The sequence below is a fragment of the Cebidichthys violaceus genome, unplaced genomic scaffold, assembly GCF_023349555.1.
Source record: "Cebidichthys violaceus isolate CVI_PGR_0920_01 unplaced genomic scaffold, fCebVio1.0.p SCAF_44, whole genome shotgun sequence".
NCBI lineage: Eukaryota > Metazoa > Chordata > Actinopteri > Perciformes > Stichaeidae > Cebidichthys > Cebidichthys violaceus.
The window spans coordinates 2,233,058-2,247,746 of NW_027176639.1; the positions used below are offsets into that span (position 1 = coordinate 2,233,058).

The 14,689-nt window shown below is 41.6% G+C and overlaps 1 protein-coding gene across 1 annotated transcript in view; it reads left to right on the top strand.

The window, feature by feature from the left end:
* The window catches only part of gcgrb (glucagon receptor b), a 40,419-nt gene that overhangs the window by 14,574 nt on the left and 11,156 nt on the right, over window positions 1-14,689 (top strand). Inside the window, exons 2-4 of the mRNA XM_068729035.1 lie at window positions 12,578-12,725; window positions 12,947-13,043; window positions 13,157-13,264. Of these exons, the coding sequence (XP_068585136.1) occupies window positions 12,672-12,725; window positions 12,947-13,043; window positions 13,157-13,264 (259 nt within the window). The 5' untranslated portion in view covers window positions 12,578-12,671. The remainder of the gene's footprint in view (window positions 1-12,577; window positions 12,726-12,946; window positions 13,044-13,156; window positions 13,265-14,689) is intronic.

A 14,689-nucleotide genomic window follows, 5' to 3' on the forward strand; every position in this document is an offset into this window, starting at 1 on the left:
GTCAGTGCGCAAACAAATGGGTTATATCACGACATCTACGTCCACTTCTTAGTTAAAGTCCATTGTTAATTTCAAACCTGACGGGCGTTCCGGGCCTAGTTACATTTGCTAAGCTCTGATCGGACAATGGCGTGTAGGGGGAGGGGTTTGGATGTCACTGTTCCATACTACGTGTCTATACTGTGTGTCATCATGCAGCGGTTGTGTGTGGCGGCTAGACCTACAGGTACAAGCTAATAGCATGCCAAGTGACGCACAACTGAATGTCCTGTAGAGTCGCTTTCCGGGCTCACTGTCAGTTAATTCAGCCTGGTTTTGTAACAGACCTAATTCACCGTAGAAAAGAAATGCACAGTATATCTGTGTCCACAAGCTTTTTCTTGAAAGTTGAAGTGTGTTATGTCCCTGACCTTAACAAACTTTAAGTCCGTTTTCTATTTGTTTGGATAAAAACATGCAGCGTGAACACGTTTACTGAAGGCCTACGTCACAGCACATAGCTGACATCATGTATGGCACTTATATAAAGCGTTGTCCCTTTCGGTTCTCAATTAATGGAGATTAATGTCATCTCTCCTTTAGATGACAGAATATGGCCCTTTGCTCCTGCTTCCTCTGGGGTTTCTCTACATACAGGTATACACATACTTCCCTGTCATCTTTCTCTCTTCTCAGTATATATACTGCAGCCTGTGTGCGGTCACGCATTGTGTTACAAAGCTGCATAAGTCAGTGACAAGATACGCTTGACAAGTGGGCTTTCTATTTGTGTGTGTGCAGGGTTGTTAATTTCTTTGTTGCATTCACGGTTACATGTTTATCTACAGAACATGTCTAGAGGATCTTGCGGGAAATTATGTGAGTGCATAGCTGTGTGCCGGAGTGGCCTCGGTCCGTGGGCGATTGCATTACTGATGTTGATTAGGAAGAAAAGTAAGCATTATGAATAAATATGAATCCATCAGATGGACCCTGTGACTCTCTTTGGTGACATGACATCCTCTCATCAAACATCTCATATTGGCTGCTCCGAGAGCCGCAGCATACATTGGCTGATCTGGGTAAAAAAACGCTGGCTTAAATGTAGGAAATGTACATTTATAAGAAGTTTTGTAACAGACCTAATTCACCGTAGTATCCACACGTTATTAAGTTGAAGTGTACAGTTTGTTCAGTGCAAGATGTGTCCCTGGCCTTGAATTACTTACAAGCACTTCACACTTATAACAGGAAGATGAATTCAGCACTAAATACGGTTAGAGTTTTCTTCAATAGAATATATTCAGGTTTTCCTTAAAGCCCACATGTCCATAGTTAAAACAGTTACACATTAACACACAGGTGTTTTCACTTATTTCATTGATTAGACTTCTTCTCATGCTGTCCAACAAGACTGCCCCCAAATAAATATTGAGCCTAGCAACCATAGACTGTAGACAGACTGTGGGAGCGATGTCACCGTTTGTAGTCTGGTAGTGTAATATTTTGCAAAACAAGGTGACAACACACTGCACTGGAATATTGACTTATCCATCTCCAAACACAGTGCATCAATGTTTCGATCGCAAATTCACAAGGCAAAGTGCAATAAAGGTGAGCTGAGTGTCTGGTGTTTGAGTGAAGATATTCATGTTTGGGCTTTGAATGAAGTGAATGGGAGTGAAGGCGTGAAAATTTACAAAACTTTAATATGACTGCACCTTTAAACCCTAATGTTACTAACAACATCAGCTATGGCTGCAGTCCGCTTAGTTGTGTTGAACAGAGTCGACATCATAGTATTAACATAGATGACGGCTGAATTCCATTTAGCTGCTTCAGGTTCAGGGTCCTAGTTTTGCTGGCTCACTGGGACACTGTAACAGAACGGAGCCATCGTTGATGTTATCAGTAACACCTGTGCTTTTCAAGTTATGACAAATAACAATGTGTTTTGTGAAAAAAAGGTCTATTCCTACATGAGCTCAGCAAACTCCCAGCACAGCGTTCATCAGCCGGACAGATTGAAAACACTTGGGAGGGTGTGCAGGGACTTTAATCATTCTAAGATTTGATTGCTTTCCAGCCTGGGAAGGCCTGAAACCTGTCACCACCCTGTAGATGTAAACACTACTTAGGACTGACTCCCTGCAGGATTCTACGAGCCGGTAAACTGAGAAGGCGGCTTATTTGTCTTCACTGGAATCCTTGACTGCATACAAAATAAATCAAGCCCTTTTCTTTGGCATTACGTTTGGCTTTCGTTACATCTTTTAACGTAAAAGCCTATTTAAGCTAATTGAAATTGCATGGCGTACTTTTGAAAAATGTAATTACCCCTCAGTGAAAGTCTTTGCTGAAGTGATTAGAAATAGCAAACACTAACTTCCCCCGATCCTCTCATCCAGCTCATGAAACAATGACTTTGTTTTGGAAAGGTGGAACTTTTTTTTACCTTTAGATGCCAAAGCTCATTTTCTTTTGTTTTTTTTTTACGACAGCTGCACTCTTTGACCTCTGACCCTTCAAAACGTTCAAGACAGGTCAGGAGCTAGTTAATGGAAATTGGAGGCATGTTTCGATCATTCAGGTTTTTTATTCACAAAGATATATGTATTCTACGACAGCTGTGGTTGTTGCGCATGGGTCATTTTACATTCAATCGTTTTTGCACATGAAGATCATTTATTTGCTGGAAAGTCATTTAGTCTTTAAATTAGTGGCTTGAATTTAACGGGACACAAATTTGAGTTTTTGACGTTTTACCCCTTTGAGCTTCTCTGTAGACAACATTATAAATGTAATTATCTGTAATATGATTCAAAGGGAGTAAATCTGACACTCAGTAGAGTTATGAGCAGGATACAAATGCATGCAACACACACTCAGAGAAACAGAGAAAGCTCTGTGTCCCGAGAGGCCTCTGGCACATATGGGTCTATTTAGCTTTAAAAGAATTATCCAATTTGGTTTGTTCTTTAAGTCTGAAATTCATCTCATCTGACAGCAAAGAATGGACCCAAACTCTCTCTCCTCTCTTTCCTTTGCTCACTTTTCATACTTTCAAAGATTCCCCGTAACAAATAGATCACATCAGACAGAAATGAGAAAGAGAAAAGGAATATTCATCCTTTGAATGGGGTAGAATGCATTACAGCGACACCCTAAATGTGTTTACCAGATTTATACAAGATGAAGGAGGATGGAATGCAATTTTATTTTGAAGGGAAAATGTTATTTACCGTGACGAGGAATCTTACAAAAGTGCAACAGTATGTAAATCTGTTATTCATATACAAAAGAGGTGAAAAACATGCACCCTCCATCCTTCACTACCTTGTCATTTAGGTCTCACTATGAAGCAGCAGCATGTGATACCAAGAAATAAGAAAATATCTGGATGTCCACCACGAATCAGATTGCTCTGATTGCTCTGACTCTCAAGCTCTATCAAACCTCAGGCTCTCAGTAGGAAATGTTTTTCATGCCATGAAAATAAATAATAGTCACTGATATTCAATTTGCCTTGCCCAAAGTCCTAACATGGAGTCGTTTGTTTCACTGATGCGATGCACAGGGCAGGAAACACATACTTGGGGCAGATAACATCATTTTTGAACATTCTGACTGTCAACAGTCTCGTGTCCCAGAATCAGTCAGATTTCGAGCTGCGTGACGGATTTAAAGACTCATTCGAGCCTCAGTCAGAGCTCAATCTGAGCTGTACCTCAGATTTAATGATACGTTTGAGAAGAATAAAGACCACTGACTGCCAGCAGAGTGAAGTGCAGTGAAGTGAGGTGGTGACGCGGGGATGATGTTGGTTTATCCATGGCTTTTGTGCCGCAGTAATCAGCACATTATACAGTGTTAATCTCAGACTGTCCTACTTAGGAAAACGTCAGCCTTTATAGAAAACATTGGGATACAACGTTTCAGTACCATAGTAATTCAGATGATCAATAGTGAAATATTAGCTTGTTTATAATAATAATAATAATACAAAACTATACATTTGTTTAGTACAAGGAAAAGAAAGAAAGTTGAAAAATGTAATACTGTCTAAAATTGATCAAGACATAAAATGAGTCGACAGATGCAACTAGATGACGTCTTCCAGAAGGTTTTTAATCCAATAAAGAGACGTGTGAAGGGAACTAATTCACTGCTGTCATGGTAACCATGGTGCTCTCGTTAACCTTGAATAACACAATTATATTTGAAAGAATTTATTTATTTCTTTTTCCGTCATGTTTCCTTTTAATTAATTTAGCTAAAATCTGCCCATCAACAAAAGCCGTGGTTGCAAAGGCAAGGATGGATGCGGAGCGCTGAAGGACATTTTTCAACCGTTTAAAGAAAACAAAATAAGTTAAAGCTCAGTCACGGTACGTAGTGAACCTACAGCATCCTCTGTATTAGGTTTGTTTGTGTGGGTTGATTGAAGGAAACCAGTAACATTTCGTGCTGCATGACGGATGTGTTCTGACGTTCAACTAGTTTCCCAACTTATTGGTTCTCAAGTCTCATCTTTCCACCTCAATTTTCAGAAGTCGAAGTCGAAGGTTGCCTTTCTCCTTTTTGACTTGGCCCTGTTCCCTAACAATGACAGTGGTGCAAATACAAGAGTGGCAGCGTTTCGATTGCCTCTCAACAGCTCTCGACATGGTGACGGCCAATACCAAAACGCCTCATCTGCCCTTTATGTGGGGTGGGGCCACGACGGATGGCAACATCACAATAACTTCCAAATGACTCATTTCAATGCATGTCAGCCATTATATGAAACAAACTAAAGAAAAGCTATTGTAACTATGCTATATATGTTATTATAATCAACTTTAACAAATGTTTACACAGCATTTTGATGTTTCTGTCTGTTGGTACCAGACAGTCGTGTGTTTGCCCACCAGCCATCATCTTGTATGTGTTTCCATGTACCGTGGACACAATGATGGTGCCATGATTGTCTTTATCCATTCCTTTGAAACGGCACTCATGCATGCATGCAGGTATACATGCGGGCGCACACATGCACAGTTGAGCTATGGAGTCAGAGCAGCTATGTAACAGGAACAGTGCTGTGGGATTGCTAGCTTCTTTCTGCTTGCTCTTTTGTTTCTGCATTAGCTTTTGTTCATTATGAAGGCTTTAAAAAGAGTGTGTGGCTTTGTGCACCGTTCGCTTGTGTTTCCGTCATTGTTTGGTCACTGTTGTGCATCAGGCCTCCATAGACCAGTTTGTGTCCCTCATGTTTGCGGTTGTCACAGGTGAGACGGTGTGTGTCGGGACATGTTTAGTAGGTGCGTCTCTAGCAAATGCATGACAGGCAGGATGGGTGGTTAGTTTGGATATGATACACACACCAACACACTCATTGTGGGAGACATTATAGATCAGCCCTGGTTCCTCTGTCCTTCATCCTCTGCTGATGTGTATATATCAACAACCAGTGTTGAGCAGTAACCCATTACTTAGTAACATGTTACTGTAATGTGATTACTTGTTTCAGTAACAAGTAGTATAGGGCATTACAAATTCAGTTATTACATTTGGGGAGTCCATCGGTTTATTGTTTTACTGGGAGTTTGATTGGAGAGTTAATCAGTTGGTCTCTGTGTGTGTATTACAGAGGCTGGTCATCACGTCTTAGCTTGGTTCAGGGACTAGAGGTACAAGGGGGGGGGCTACCTTCTGCACTGTGCCCTCCAGTGAATGTAAGGTTTCCTGAGGCTTCAAGTGCCTCCGGCTCTCTAACGTTAGAGTGTGGAGGCCACAGCTTCCCTGGACGTCAGAATAGCTGTGTGCAGTAATCGGGGCTAAGATAGAGCGTCTGTAAATACAGTGCTATCAAACTGTCACCAACTGTTTCCTATTAATAGAGAAGGTGTTCCGTGTGGGCGTGAAAGCTTTAGAGTTGTTGGAAGGCACTTTTTTAAAGAGCTGGGCTGAGTAACGAAAATCGGGTAACAAATAAGTTGTTGTGGTTGTACTTAGTAACGTCATTATTTTGGAATAAATAATGAGTAATAGATTACATTTTTCAAGTAACTCGGTCAACAGTATCAAAGTACAAAATATCAGATGCTGCTGAATTGTTCCTATTTTGGAAAATTCCATTATCCTGCTTTCTTGCTGAGAGTTAAATGAGAAGATTGATGTCATGTATAAATATGAAGCAGCCGGCCTTTATAAGTAACAACATACATCAAACAGCACATGTATAGCTAGGCCTGGGCGACATAGAACATGTTGTATTCAAATATTTCTTCACCAAATACCTCAATATCAATTTTGTGAAAAAGTAAATTGTCGGGTTGACTATTGGTGCTTTACCATAAGATTTTTGATAAATAGTTATTGTAAATCCGGATACTATGATTAAGGTAAAAGTAATAATAACAGAATAGAATAGAATAATAGAGTAGAACAATAGAACACTCTGGTATCTCTTTAGAAAATGACATCACTTCACTGTAATGCAGCTCTTGAAACCAGGAAAAGACATCACTTATGTTACGTCTTTATGCAACGCTAACCGCCTGCTGCCTGCTGTGTGGTGAATGAACGGACGTGAATGGTAAATGGCTACATTTATATATCCCTTTTATCCAAAGTGCTTCACAAGGTTTTTGCAGCTCATTCATACACACTGATGGCATGGAGCTTCCACTCAGACAGCAGAAATGTGGTGTTCAGTTTCTTTCCCGAGGACACATGTGGACAGGAGGAAGCTGGGATTGAACCCTATGACAACGCTCCGATCGCTAGGCGAACGATTGATACCAGAGAGTGGTATCGATCGTCTCAACTAACGCTCAAGAAAATGTATTTCCCAAAATGTCAAACTTGTCCCATAACTGAGTGATGTTTCCCTCATTGGCACTGACGCTGGCTGGTCAAAGGGGGGCTCGACTTTTAGTATTTGTTTCCAGCTGCATGAACCTACAGCAGGTTACATGAGGTAATATATGTTCTCTACTTATTAACTCACTTGGTTGTGGTGGTATTGTTTGCTTGTGCGCTGGCAGGGGAACGTGGTGTCGTTTGTTTCCCTAGGAGAGAGGGTGTGTGTGGGAGAAATGCAGCGCTGAAGGACAATATATATAGCGAGCAGGATATCTGCGGTATCAGTGAGCCATTTTTATGGAGGAGTCCAGGGAGCGCATGGCTAAAGATTTAGGGTCTGGCTCTTGGCATTCTCCGCGGGACACTGAGAATGGTATGTACTGGCCAAGCCTCCTGCTTCCCATGTGCTCTCCATCTCCCTCACTCCTTCCTTCGCACACTCCCCTGTTCACACACAAGTTTTACGGTGCTCATCTGGACACCGCTGTGTTCACATACACACCCGCCACTGGACACTTCAGATGCAGCGTTGCCATCTCATCAGACATAAAATATCGCCTGATTCTGAAAGTAGTCTGCTCAAAGCCGCTCGGACCATTTGCCAGTGGCTCGGCAGCATCCAAACTTCTTTCCAACCCAGATGTTTCCAAAGTGGAAGTGGTGATGATTTGAGCATGATATCAGTGCTGGGAGCCAAACTATCTCCACTATTCTGATATGAGAACCATAGACTGGTGGCAGACTGACAGTGTGCAGTGCAGTTCTTTAGCGTGTTTGCAGAGTAAAGGGATGTATGGGACTGCACCATGTGTGAACATCTGCACAGAGGTTTGATCAGCTAATGTTCAGTCTGAGGTGCTTTTAGAAGACTTAAAGACTCCCGTGTGTTCCCCACTGCACTGACCTCTCATATGAGACAGGATGTCTCACAGCTCTCCCTCGAGCAGGCCAAAGAACTAAAGAGGAAGGCTGCGTTCTTTGCTTCTGATTGGTTGGAGAGTTCTAAAGTAGAAGAGTGGGGGAAGGACAAGGAGAAGCTAGGATGAGAGGAAGAGAGACAGAGAGATAAAAAAGAGCTCTCGCTCTGTTTGTGAAGCATGACATCTGCTGAAGGAGCAGATTCTGGGTCACTCCATCACCTACCTCAGTTAATCATAACACACAGCTTCACACACTTGCATGCACCAACACATAAATACTCCCTCACACACACTCTTGAGACTCAAACAAGCCAGATCTACCTAAACTACCGTCACTGAAGAGGACAGAAACCTGAACAGAGAGCTGTCTCAGTGTCCTTAAACCACTGAGCACTGTATGTACTTACTGTACGAATCACTATCACAAGATTCTACTGTATAACAGACCAAACTAATTTACACAAAATACCAAAAGTGGTAAGTGACAAAATGTTTTTTTTGTCATTTTGGTAAACCAACCCTTTAAAACTTGAATTATGTTCAAATAACATATTATAACAACAAAGAAAGAGGGGAAGGCATGGAGCTTCAGAGCGGCTCACAGAGGCAGAACAACATAATTAGCTCTCTGTTTAGCTCCATCACAGCCACTGCACTCTTGCCTCTGTTGCCGCCCACATACTCTCCATACTCTGTCTAATTACCCGCGCCTCATCACAAAGAGGCTTATTGATTTCAACAACATAACTGGGGGGACAGCATAATCGTAAAGATAATATGGAACCGTCTGTTTTCCTGATAGTCTTCATTGATTGTTTGGAGGTCCTTGATGTGTGATCAGTAGTGGTTCTTAGATTCTACTTACTTCTGCCTTCCCTTCCTGCTCTGTCTCTGTGTTTTTCCTCAGGACAAACTCATGATGTGCACTTAAATGGAAATGGGTGGGAGGAGAGAGACACGCTCTTCCTTCTGACACACATATGGATTCAGAAAGAAAATGAAAGGAGGTTCACTCTCAAGAGGCTTGTGAAGAGGATGACATGTATGAGTGGAAGGGACTGACTCCTGTAGAAATACATTCCCATACGACTGAACTCTATTCTGAATACGATCAAGGGAAACAGATTACAGTCGTCGTTTTAAACACGTGATGAATGTTGTAAGTTGAAACACTACAAGTGTGTTACTTTATTTGGTACGTTACGTTATTAAAATAAGTCTTTTGGTTTTACTCGGGACACAAAGTGCAACGTCCTGGGTGAAAGTCTTCCCTAGAGAAGGAAGGGGGGGGGGACGTGTACGTGTGAATGTGTGTTTGTGTGTGAGACAAATAATGCAAACAGGGGCTGTTTAAGCAAATGTAGCGTTTACAATATCCACACACACACACACACACACACACACACAGAAAGAGAGAGAAGCTTGCGTGTATTTTGATTTACATGAACAGCGCATTATTTAGGAATATTCCAAAGGAAAAAGCTGTGACTCACACAGGCTGATTGTGCTCATACAAATCAGTAAGCATGGTTGTGCAGATATGTTCTCGCTTTCTACCTCTGGCTTTGTCTTTGTCCTTGATAACACAAACACAAACACACACACAGCTCTGTTATCCTCATATGATTATCATCGGTAAGCTTAGTAACGACCAAAGCTCAAATCAAGGTTCATCTGAGAGAATGAAAATAAAAGTAATTCAGCCTAAAAAGCACTAGAACTAAAGATCTATGGGGTAGCATGACTTCAGGGTAAAACATCAGCTATTGAGATCATTCTTATGATTTTACTTCCACCAAAAGATGTTTTGTGTTTTGAGAAACTTTCACAGCCTTTTGAGCCGTATTTAAAAAAAATAATAATACTACAAACCAAAAAAAATGCACCTTCATCAAGCACGGTCAATCTTTTTTTCACTCCCAGAAAAACACAACATTTCGGAGATACAAAGACATCGAACCGCAGTGATACATGTCACCCAAAAGCAACAACAAGCAGCTACTGCCAAACATTTCCAAGAGGATTCAATTACTTTAGGTGCTACTACCCTGGAAATCAGAGACTCACACATCCTCATTCCACAGCATGCTGGAGTGTGTGTGTGTGTGTGTGTGTGTGTGTGTGTGTGTGTGTGTGTGTGTGTGTGTGTGTGTGTGTTTGTAATATAAAACCTGCTAAAGAGCTCGATAAGGCTATCAGGTCGAGACAGTCCTGTGATTATGCGCTGTCTTCTTCTCAGTGTTGTGGTTAACTAAAAACAGACACACAGATGCAGCCAGCCACACACATGTTCACACACACACACACACACACACACACACACACACACACACACACACACACACACACACACACACACACACATGTTCACACACACATACACACACACACACACATAAATGCACACTAGCTCTCATATGCCCAGTCACCCATGAGAGTCAAGTGATTCTCTATTTATGGGACTGTGCATACGAGGGAGGTTAGGAGATGAAATTACATAAACTGCAGACTACAAAGATCCTATTTAACCCAAAAATACATGTTGGATCAAAAATGACTCGACTTGTAATTGATTATTTCATTCATAAAGCTGCATAGTTCATATATTATGACAGAAAGCATGTTATATAGTTATTAGTAATAGCAGTTTTCTCTAAGAACAACCAATACGAGATAGAAACCTAGAGGAGGACGCAGACTCTTTTATGTTGAAGGTCTTGTGCTTCTTTATGTTCTTTGTCTTTGGACCATAGTTTGAAATATGTGTTTATACTTAAACATATTATCCATTTTGATTTTTGCTTTAACATGTTATCCTTTAGATTTTGTGTCCGCATCTGATGAGCCATGAATAAAATCTATCAATCACCCCACATAGCCAGATTCTTGTAACAGCAGCTTTATTTCCACACTCTTTGTCATGAGAGCGTCTGGAGGGATAAGACTGCTGAACACCAAGTCAAACAACGACAACATCACCGTCAGTCTCCCCATACTCTCTGACATCTCCACCTGTCTGTGGCTCCAGCACCAAGCCCATTAGTTCCTACTCTTATTTAGTTTTTCAGTGTCACTTATAAAAAAGGCTTCGTAAGTTCCTTGAACAACAAGGCACTGTAGGTTTTACTCAAACAGAAGTAAATAGTTCCTTTATTGGGGACTATTCTTAGCTGGAATGAATACAGGATTGATTGATGCTCTGTGAGGATTTACAGCAGCAGGGCGGTGCTAGTGGGACGGACTCTGATTAAGTGCGGTGCTCATCATAATGAAGGAACGTGTGACCCACTTCAACTCTGTGGCTCATTTGATGTATGAATGTTAATGACACAGAGGATTATCAGCCTTCAGATATTCAGACAATATGTGTTAGTACAGAAGGTTTTGGTCTTTTTATGGGATCTGTCCATTATAAAAAAATATGACCTGCATGGTTTGAAAGTAGTTGTGGTTTGACCCATTTTAATCACTCCAGGATTACCTGAGTCCATAGCTGCCTCGATAAGGCCCCATCCCATAATCCATATTCATTACATTTACAGAGAAACACCTCAACGTATTTCATCTTAAAACATATTTCATCCTGGTGCAGTTTAATCTCTCAGATTGTGCACCAAACATGTAGATGAAATGAGAATCCGCTCGCAGCAGCATAAAGTGTCCTAAGTCAACATAAGTCTGTCCTCCTGCTTTGGGCTCTGCTGCTCAGTCGATAGGAGCTGCATGTGATCGTAAAGAGGACGGTCATGACTGTAACAACACAAGTTCTGTTGCAGGAAGGAAACACAGCAGCAGCTCACTGTGTTGCTCTCTTGTCCTTTCAGAATGAAGGTGCTAATCTTTGTGCTGTGATAACACAACAGGCTATCGATGTTTCCCTTAGATCTCTTTCAGGTACAGCAATTTGATACCAAGGACAGAAACACACACACAGAAAGACACACGGCCATCAGATGCACTTCAACAGAAGCACAGAGACTGGAACAGAGTGGAATTTGAAACGTTTTAGCCAAAAATGTTTCCATTGTCAAGGTGTTTTTTGCAGAAACGTTTCAGATTTCGTTTTGTTCTCCAACTTCGTTGGTGAAGACAGTCAACCGGCGCAACAGGAAAATGCACTGGCCATCAGAATCAACACACAAACGCAAACGATTCTAGCTATTTGTTAGGATTTGATGTTGTGGCTTTCATTCAACAGGTATTCTTAACAATAAATATGAAATGCTAGGCATGGGATTAAGCACATACAGTACAAATGCACACATATAAACATTTGTCAATGTGAGAAAATCTCTGTTCTTCCTGAAGGCACCATCTTCGTCCAATCCCATCATTGATTGATGCTTTTGTGCGGCAATTTTGCAGTAAATGATTTGAGAAATGTGTTGAAAAACAACCAATTGTACATTTTGCACAGGAGATGGTCCTATATGCACAGTACACTGTTTACTTGTATAAATGGCAATGTTGGTTTTTCAATGCTGTGAAAACTGTGTGAAGTCAAATTCCGCTGAGTTTGAACTCACGCTTCTCTGTTTGTTCAACCAATTGGATGAATCCACAAATAAACCTCGGTACTTTACATTTTTGTTTATGAAAATCTGGCATTGTGGAGGTCCATGGTTTTCATATCGGACAGCTGTGATGAGCTGTTGTGAGTGTGAAAAAAGAAGCAGTCTCTTTTTTGTGTTCATTGATTCTTCAGTATATCACTCCATCCCTCTTTCATACACACACACACACACACACACACACACACACACACACACACACACACACACACACACACACACTATTCACACTAACAAGCTTCTCCCTATCGTGTTTAGGCAACGTGGTGAGATAGGGACGGGACCGCCTCATGTGTCGGGCCTCCTCTGTGTTCTGGTCCCCACCGACCCCCACCCTCCCAGCGTCAGTGGGATGTCCCAGGTGTGTCTCCTCTTGGCCTTGCTTATGCTCTGCAGCTGCACAAAGGTACGTCTCCCGGTGTCTCTCTCTCTCTCTCTCTCTCTCTCTCTCTGTGTCTCTCTCTCTCTCTCTCTCTCTCTCTCTCTTTCTCTGTCTCTGTCTCTCTCGCTCTCTCTCTCTCTCTCTATCTCTCTCTCTCTCTCTTTTGCACACACCCACACACAGAATGAGCTGTGTCTTTGATTGGCAGCTGTTGCTGAAACTCAACATGAGGCTTCCTCCTGCAGGTCTCCTCGACTAACTCCCTGGAGCTCGTGAAGGAGCAGTGGAGCAGCTACAATAACCAGTGCCTGGACTACCACAATGCCACGCCCCCCGCCACAGGTGAGCCCCTCTCCCCGCAGCTGGAGTGTGTCTTAAAGAGATGCATAGGAGAAATAAGCCTCACTTCCTGTAAGCCGAGAGCGCACATTTCACAGATCTGCTCTCCACTGCAGGGTTGGTGTGTAATAGGACCTTTGACCTGTACGCCTGCTGGCCTGATGGACTCCCAGGAACCACTGTCAATGTCTCCTGCCCATGGTTCCTGCCATGGTACCGTAAAGGTATCAGTCCTCAGATAAGATCAGATTAACTTGATTATTCCCAAGGGAAATTGTCGTGCAGGAGTTGCAGTACAAAGTGGGAAACGGTGCAAATACATGGAGTGCTTTGAAGTAAAATCAGTAATTTGACAAGCTGTGTGCAGAAACTCCCCTTTTCAAACTTGAGCTCCTCTTCAACACACACCTTCACGACAAATACTGTATGTGAGAGTTTTTGTAACCTGCTACTATAGTCCTCGTCCCACTCGTTGAATTAAAGTCCTGACGTCAGAACATCTGAGAAATGCAAGGATACAGCGCCCATTCAGGTACATGATGTGAGAGGATAACTTCAGACAAAGAGCTCCTCAATGGGCCCTTTAATTAAAGTAATTTGGAGGAGTGAACTGTAAAAAAGCTTTGCAATGACAACACTCTCACCGTACTGTTCGTCCTTGTCATTCACTGGTATGAAAGAAAGCAGCAATGCGTTGGATGAATGCTTCACTGAATAGCGTGTACAATAGTGTCAGAGAGTGAATGAAGCATGAGTTGTGTGAAGGCCACATAGTCAGCTATCACTCTACCTGGGCTTTTGTCTCAGATAGATAATAATACTAGTGCTGGGCAAGTTAACGCGTTATTATAATAAGCATATCATTTAGTTATCACTACTGAGAATTTAACAAACATAAAAAACATGACGTAGAAAGTTTTGCAGTTTTCAAGGTGTATATTTCAAATATCTATTACACACATGAAGATAAAGTAGTGAAGCGGCTGAATATCTATGATCAGAATCATTATAACTGTATTATAACTACTTGTGCACTTGTGTTCATTTAGCAGTACTTTTAAAATAAAAGTGAGTAATACACTACCTTTGAATTCATTATTGAATTTTGCTCATAACAATGAGATTAATCGCGATTAACACTTGTAATCGTTGCCCAGCACTAAATAATACATTTATTTTATAATGGCGTTAACTCATCGCAGCTCTCAGTTATTTCTTCACAGGTGGTTTGGAGGCAGTGAATAGTTTTGAAAGTGAGCTGGTCTCTGCTCTCTGTTGTGGACTAGCAGCCCGGCTCCTCTCTGTTCTGCTCTCTGTTTTGTAGCATCGTTAAGTGAATATCTTTTGATTTGTCAGACAAAATAAAACATTTGAAGATGTCCTCATGGGATCTGGGAAGCTGTGATGGACATCTTTCAATATGTTATACGGTTATACAGACAAAATGCTGAAGCAATTAATAAAGACAATAATCTGTAGATTAAGTTAGTCGCAGCACTGTAGCCATACACTCCATAGATAGTGACTTACTGCCATATTCAGGTTAACAGTTTGGTCACTGGTGACTGGACTTTTAATGACATCTCAGAAGTAACATTGTGGGGTTAACTGAGGATCCGTAGTTAGTCTTTGTGTGGTCAGTTATAATG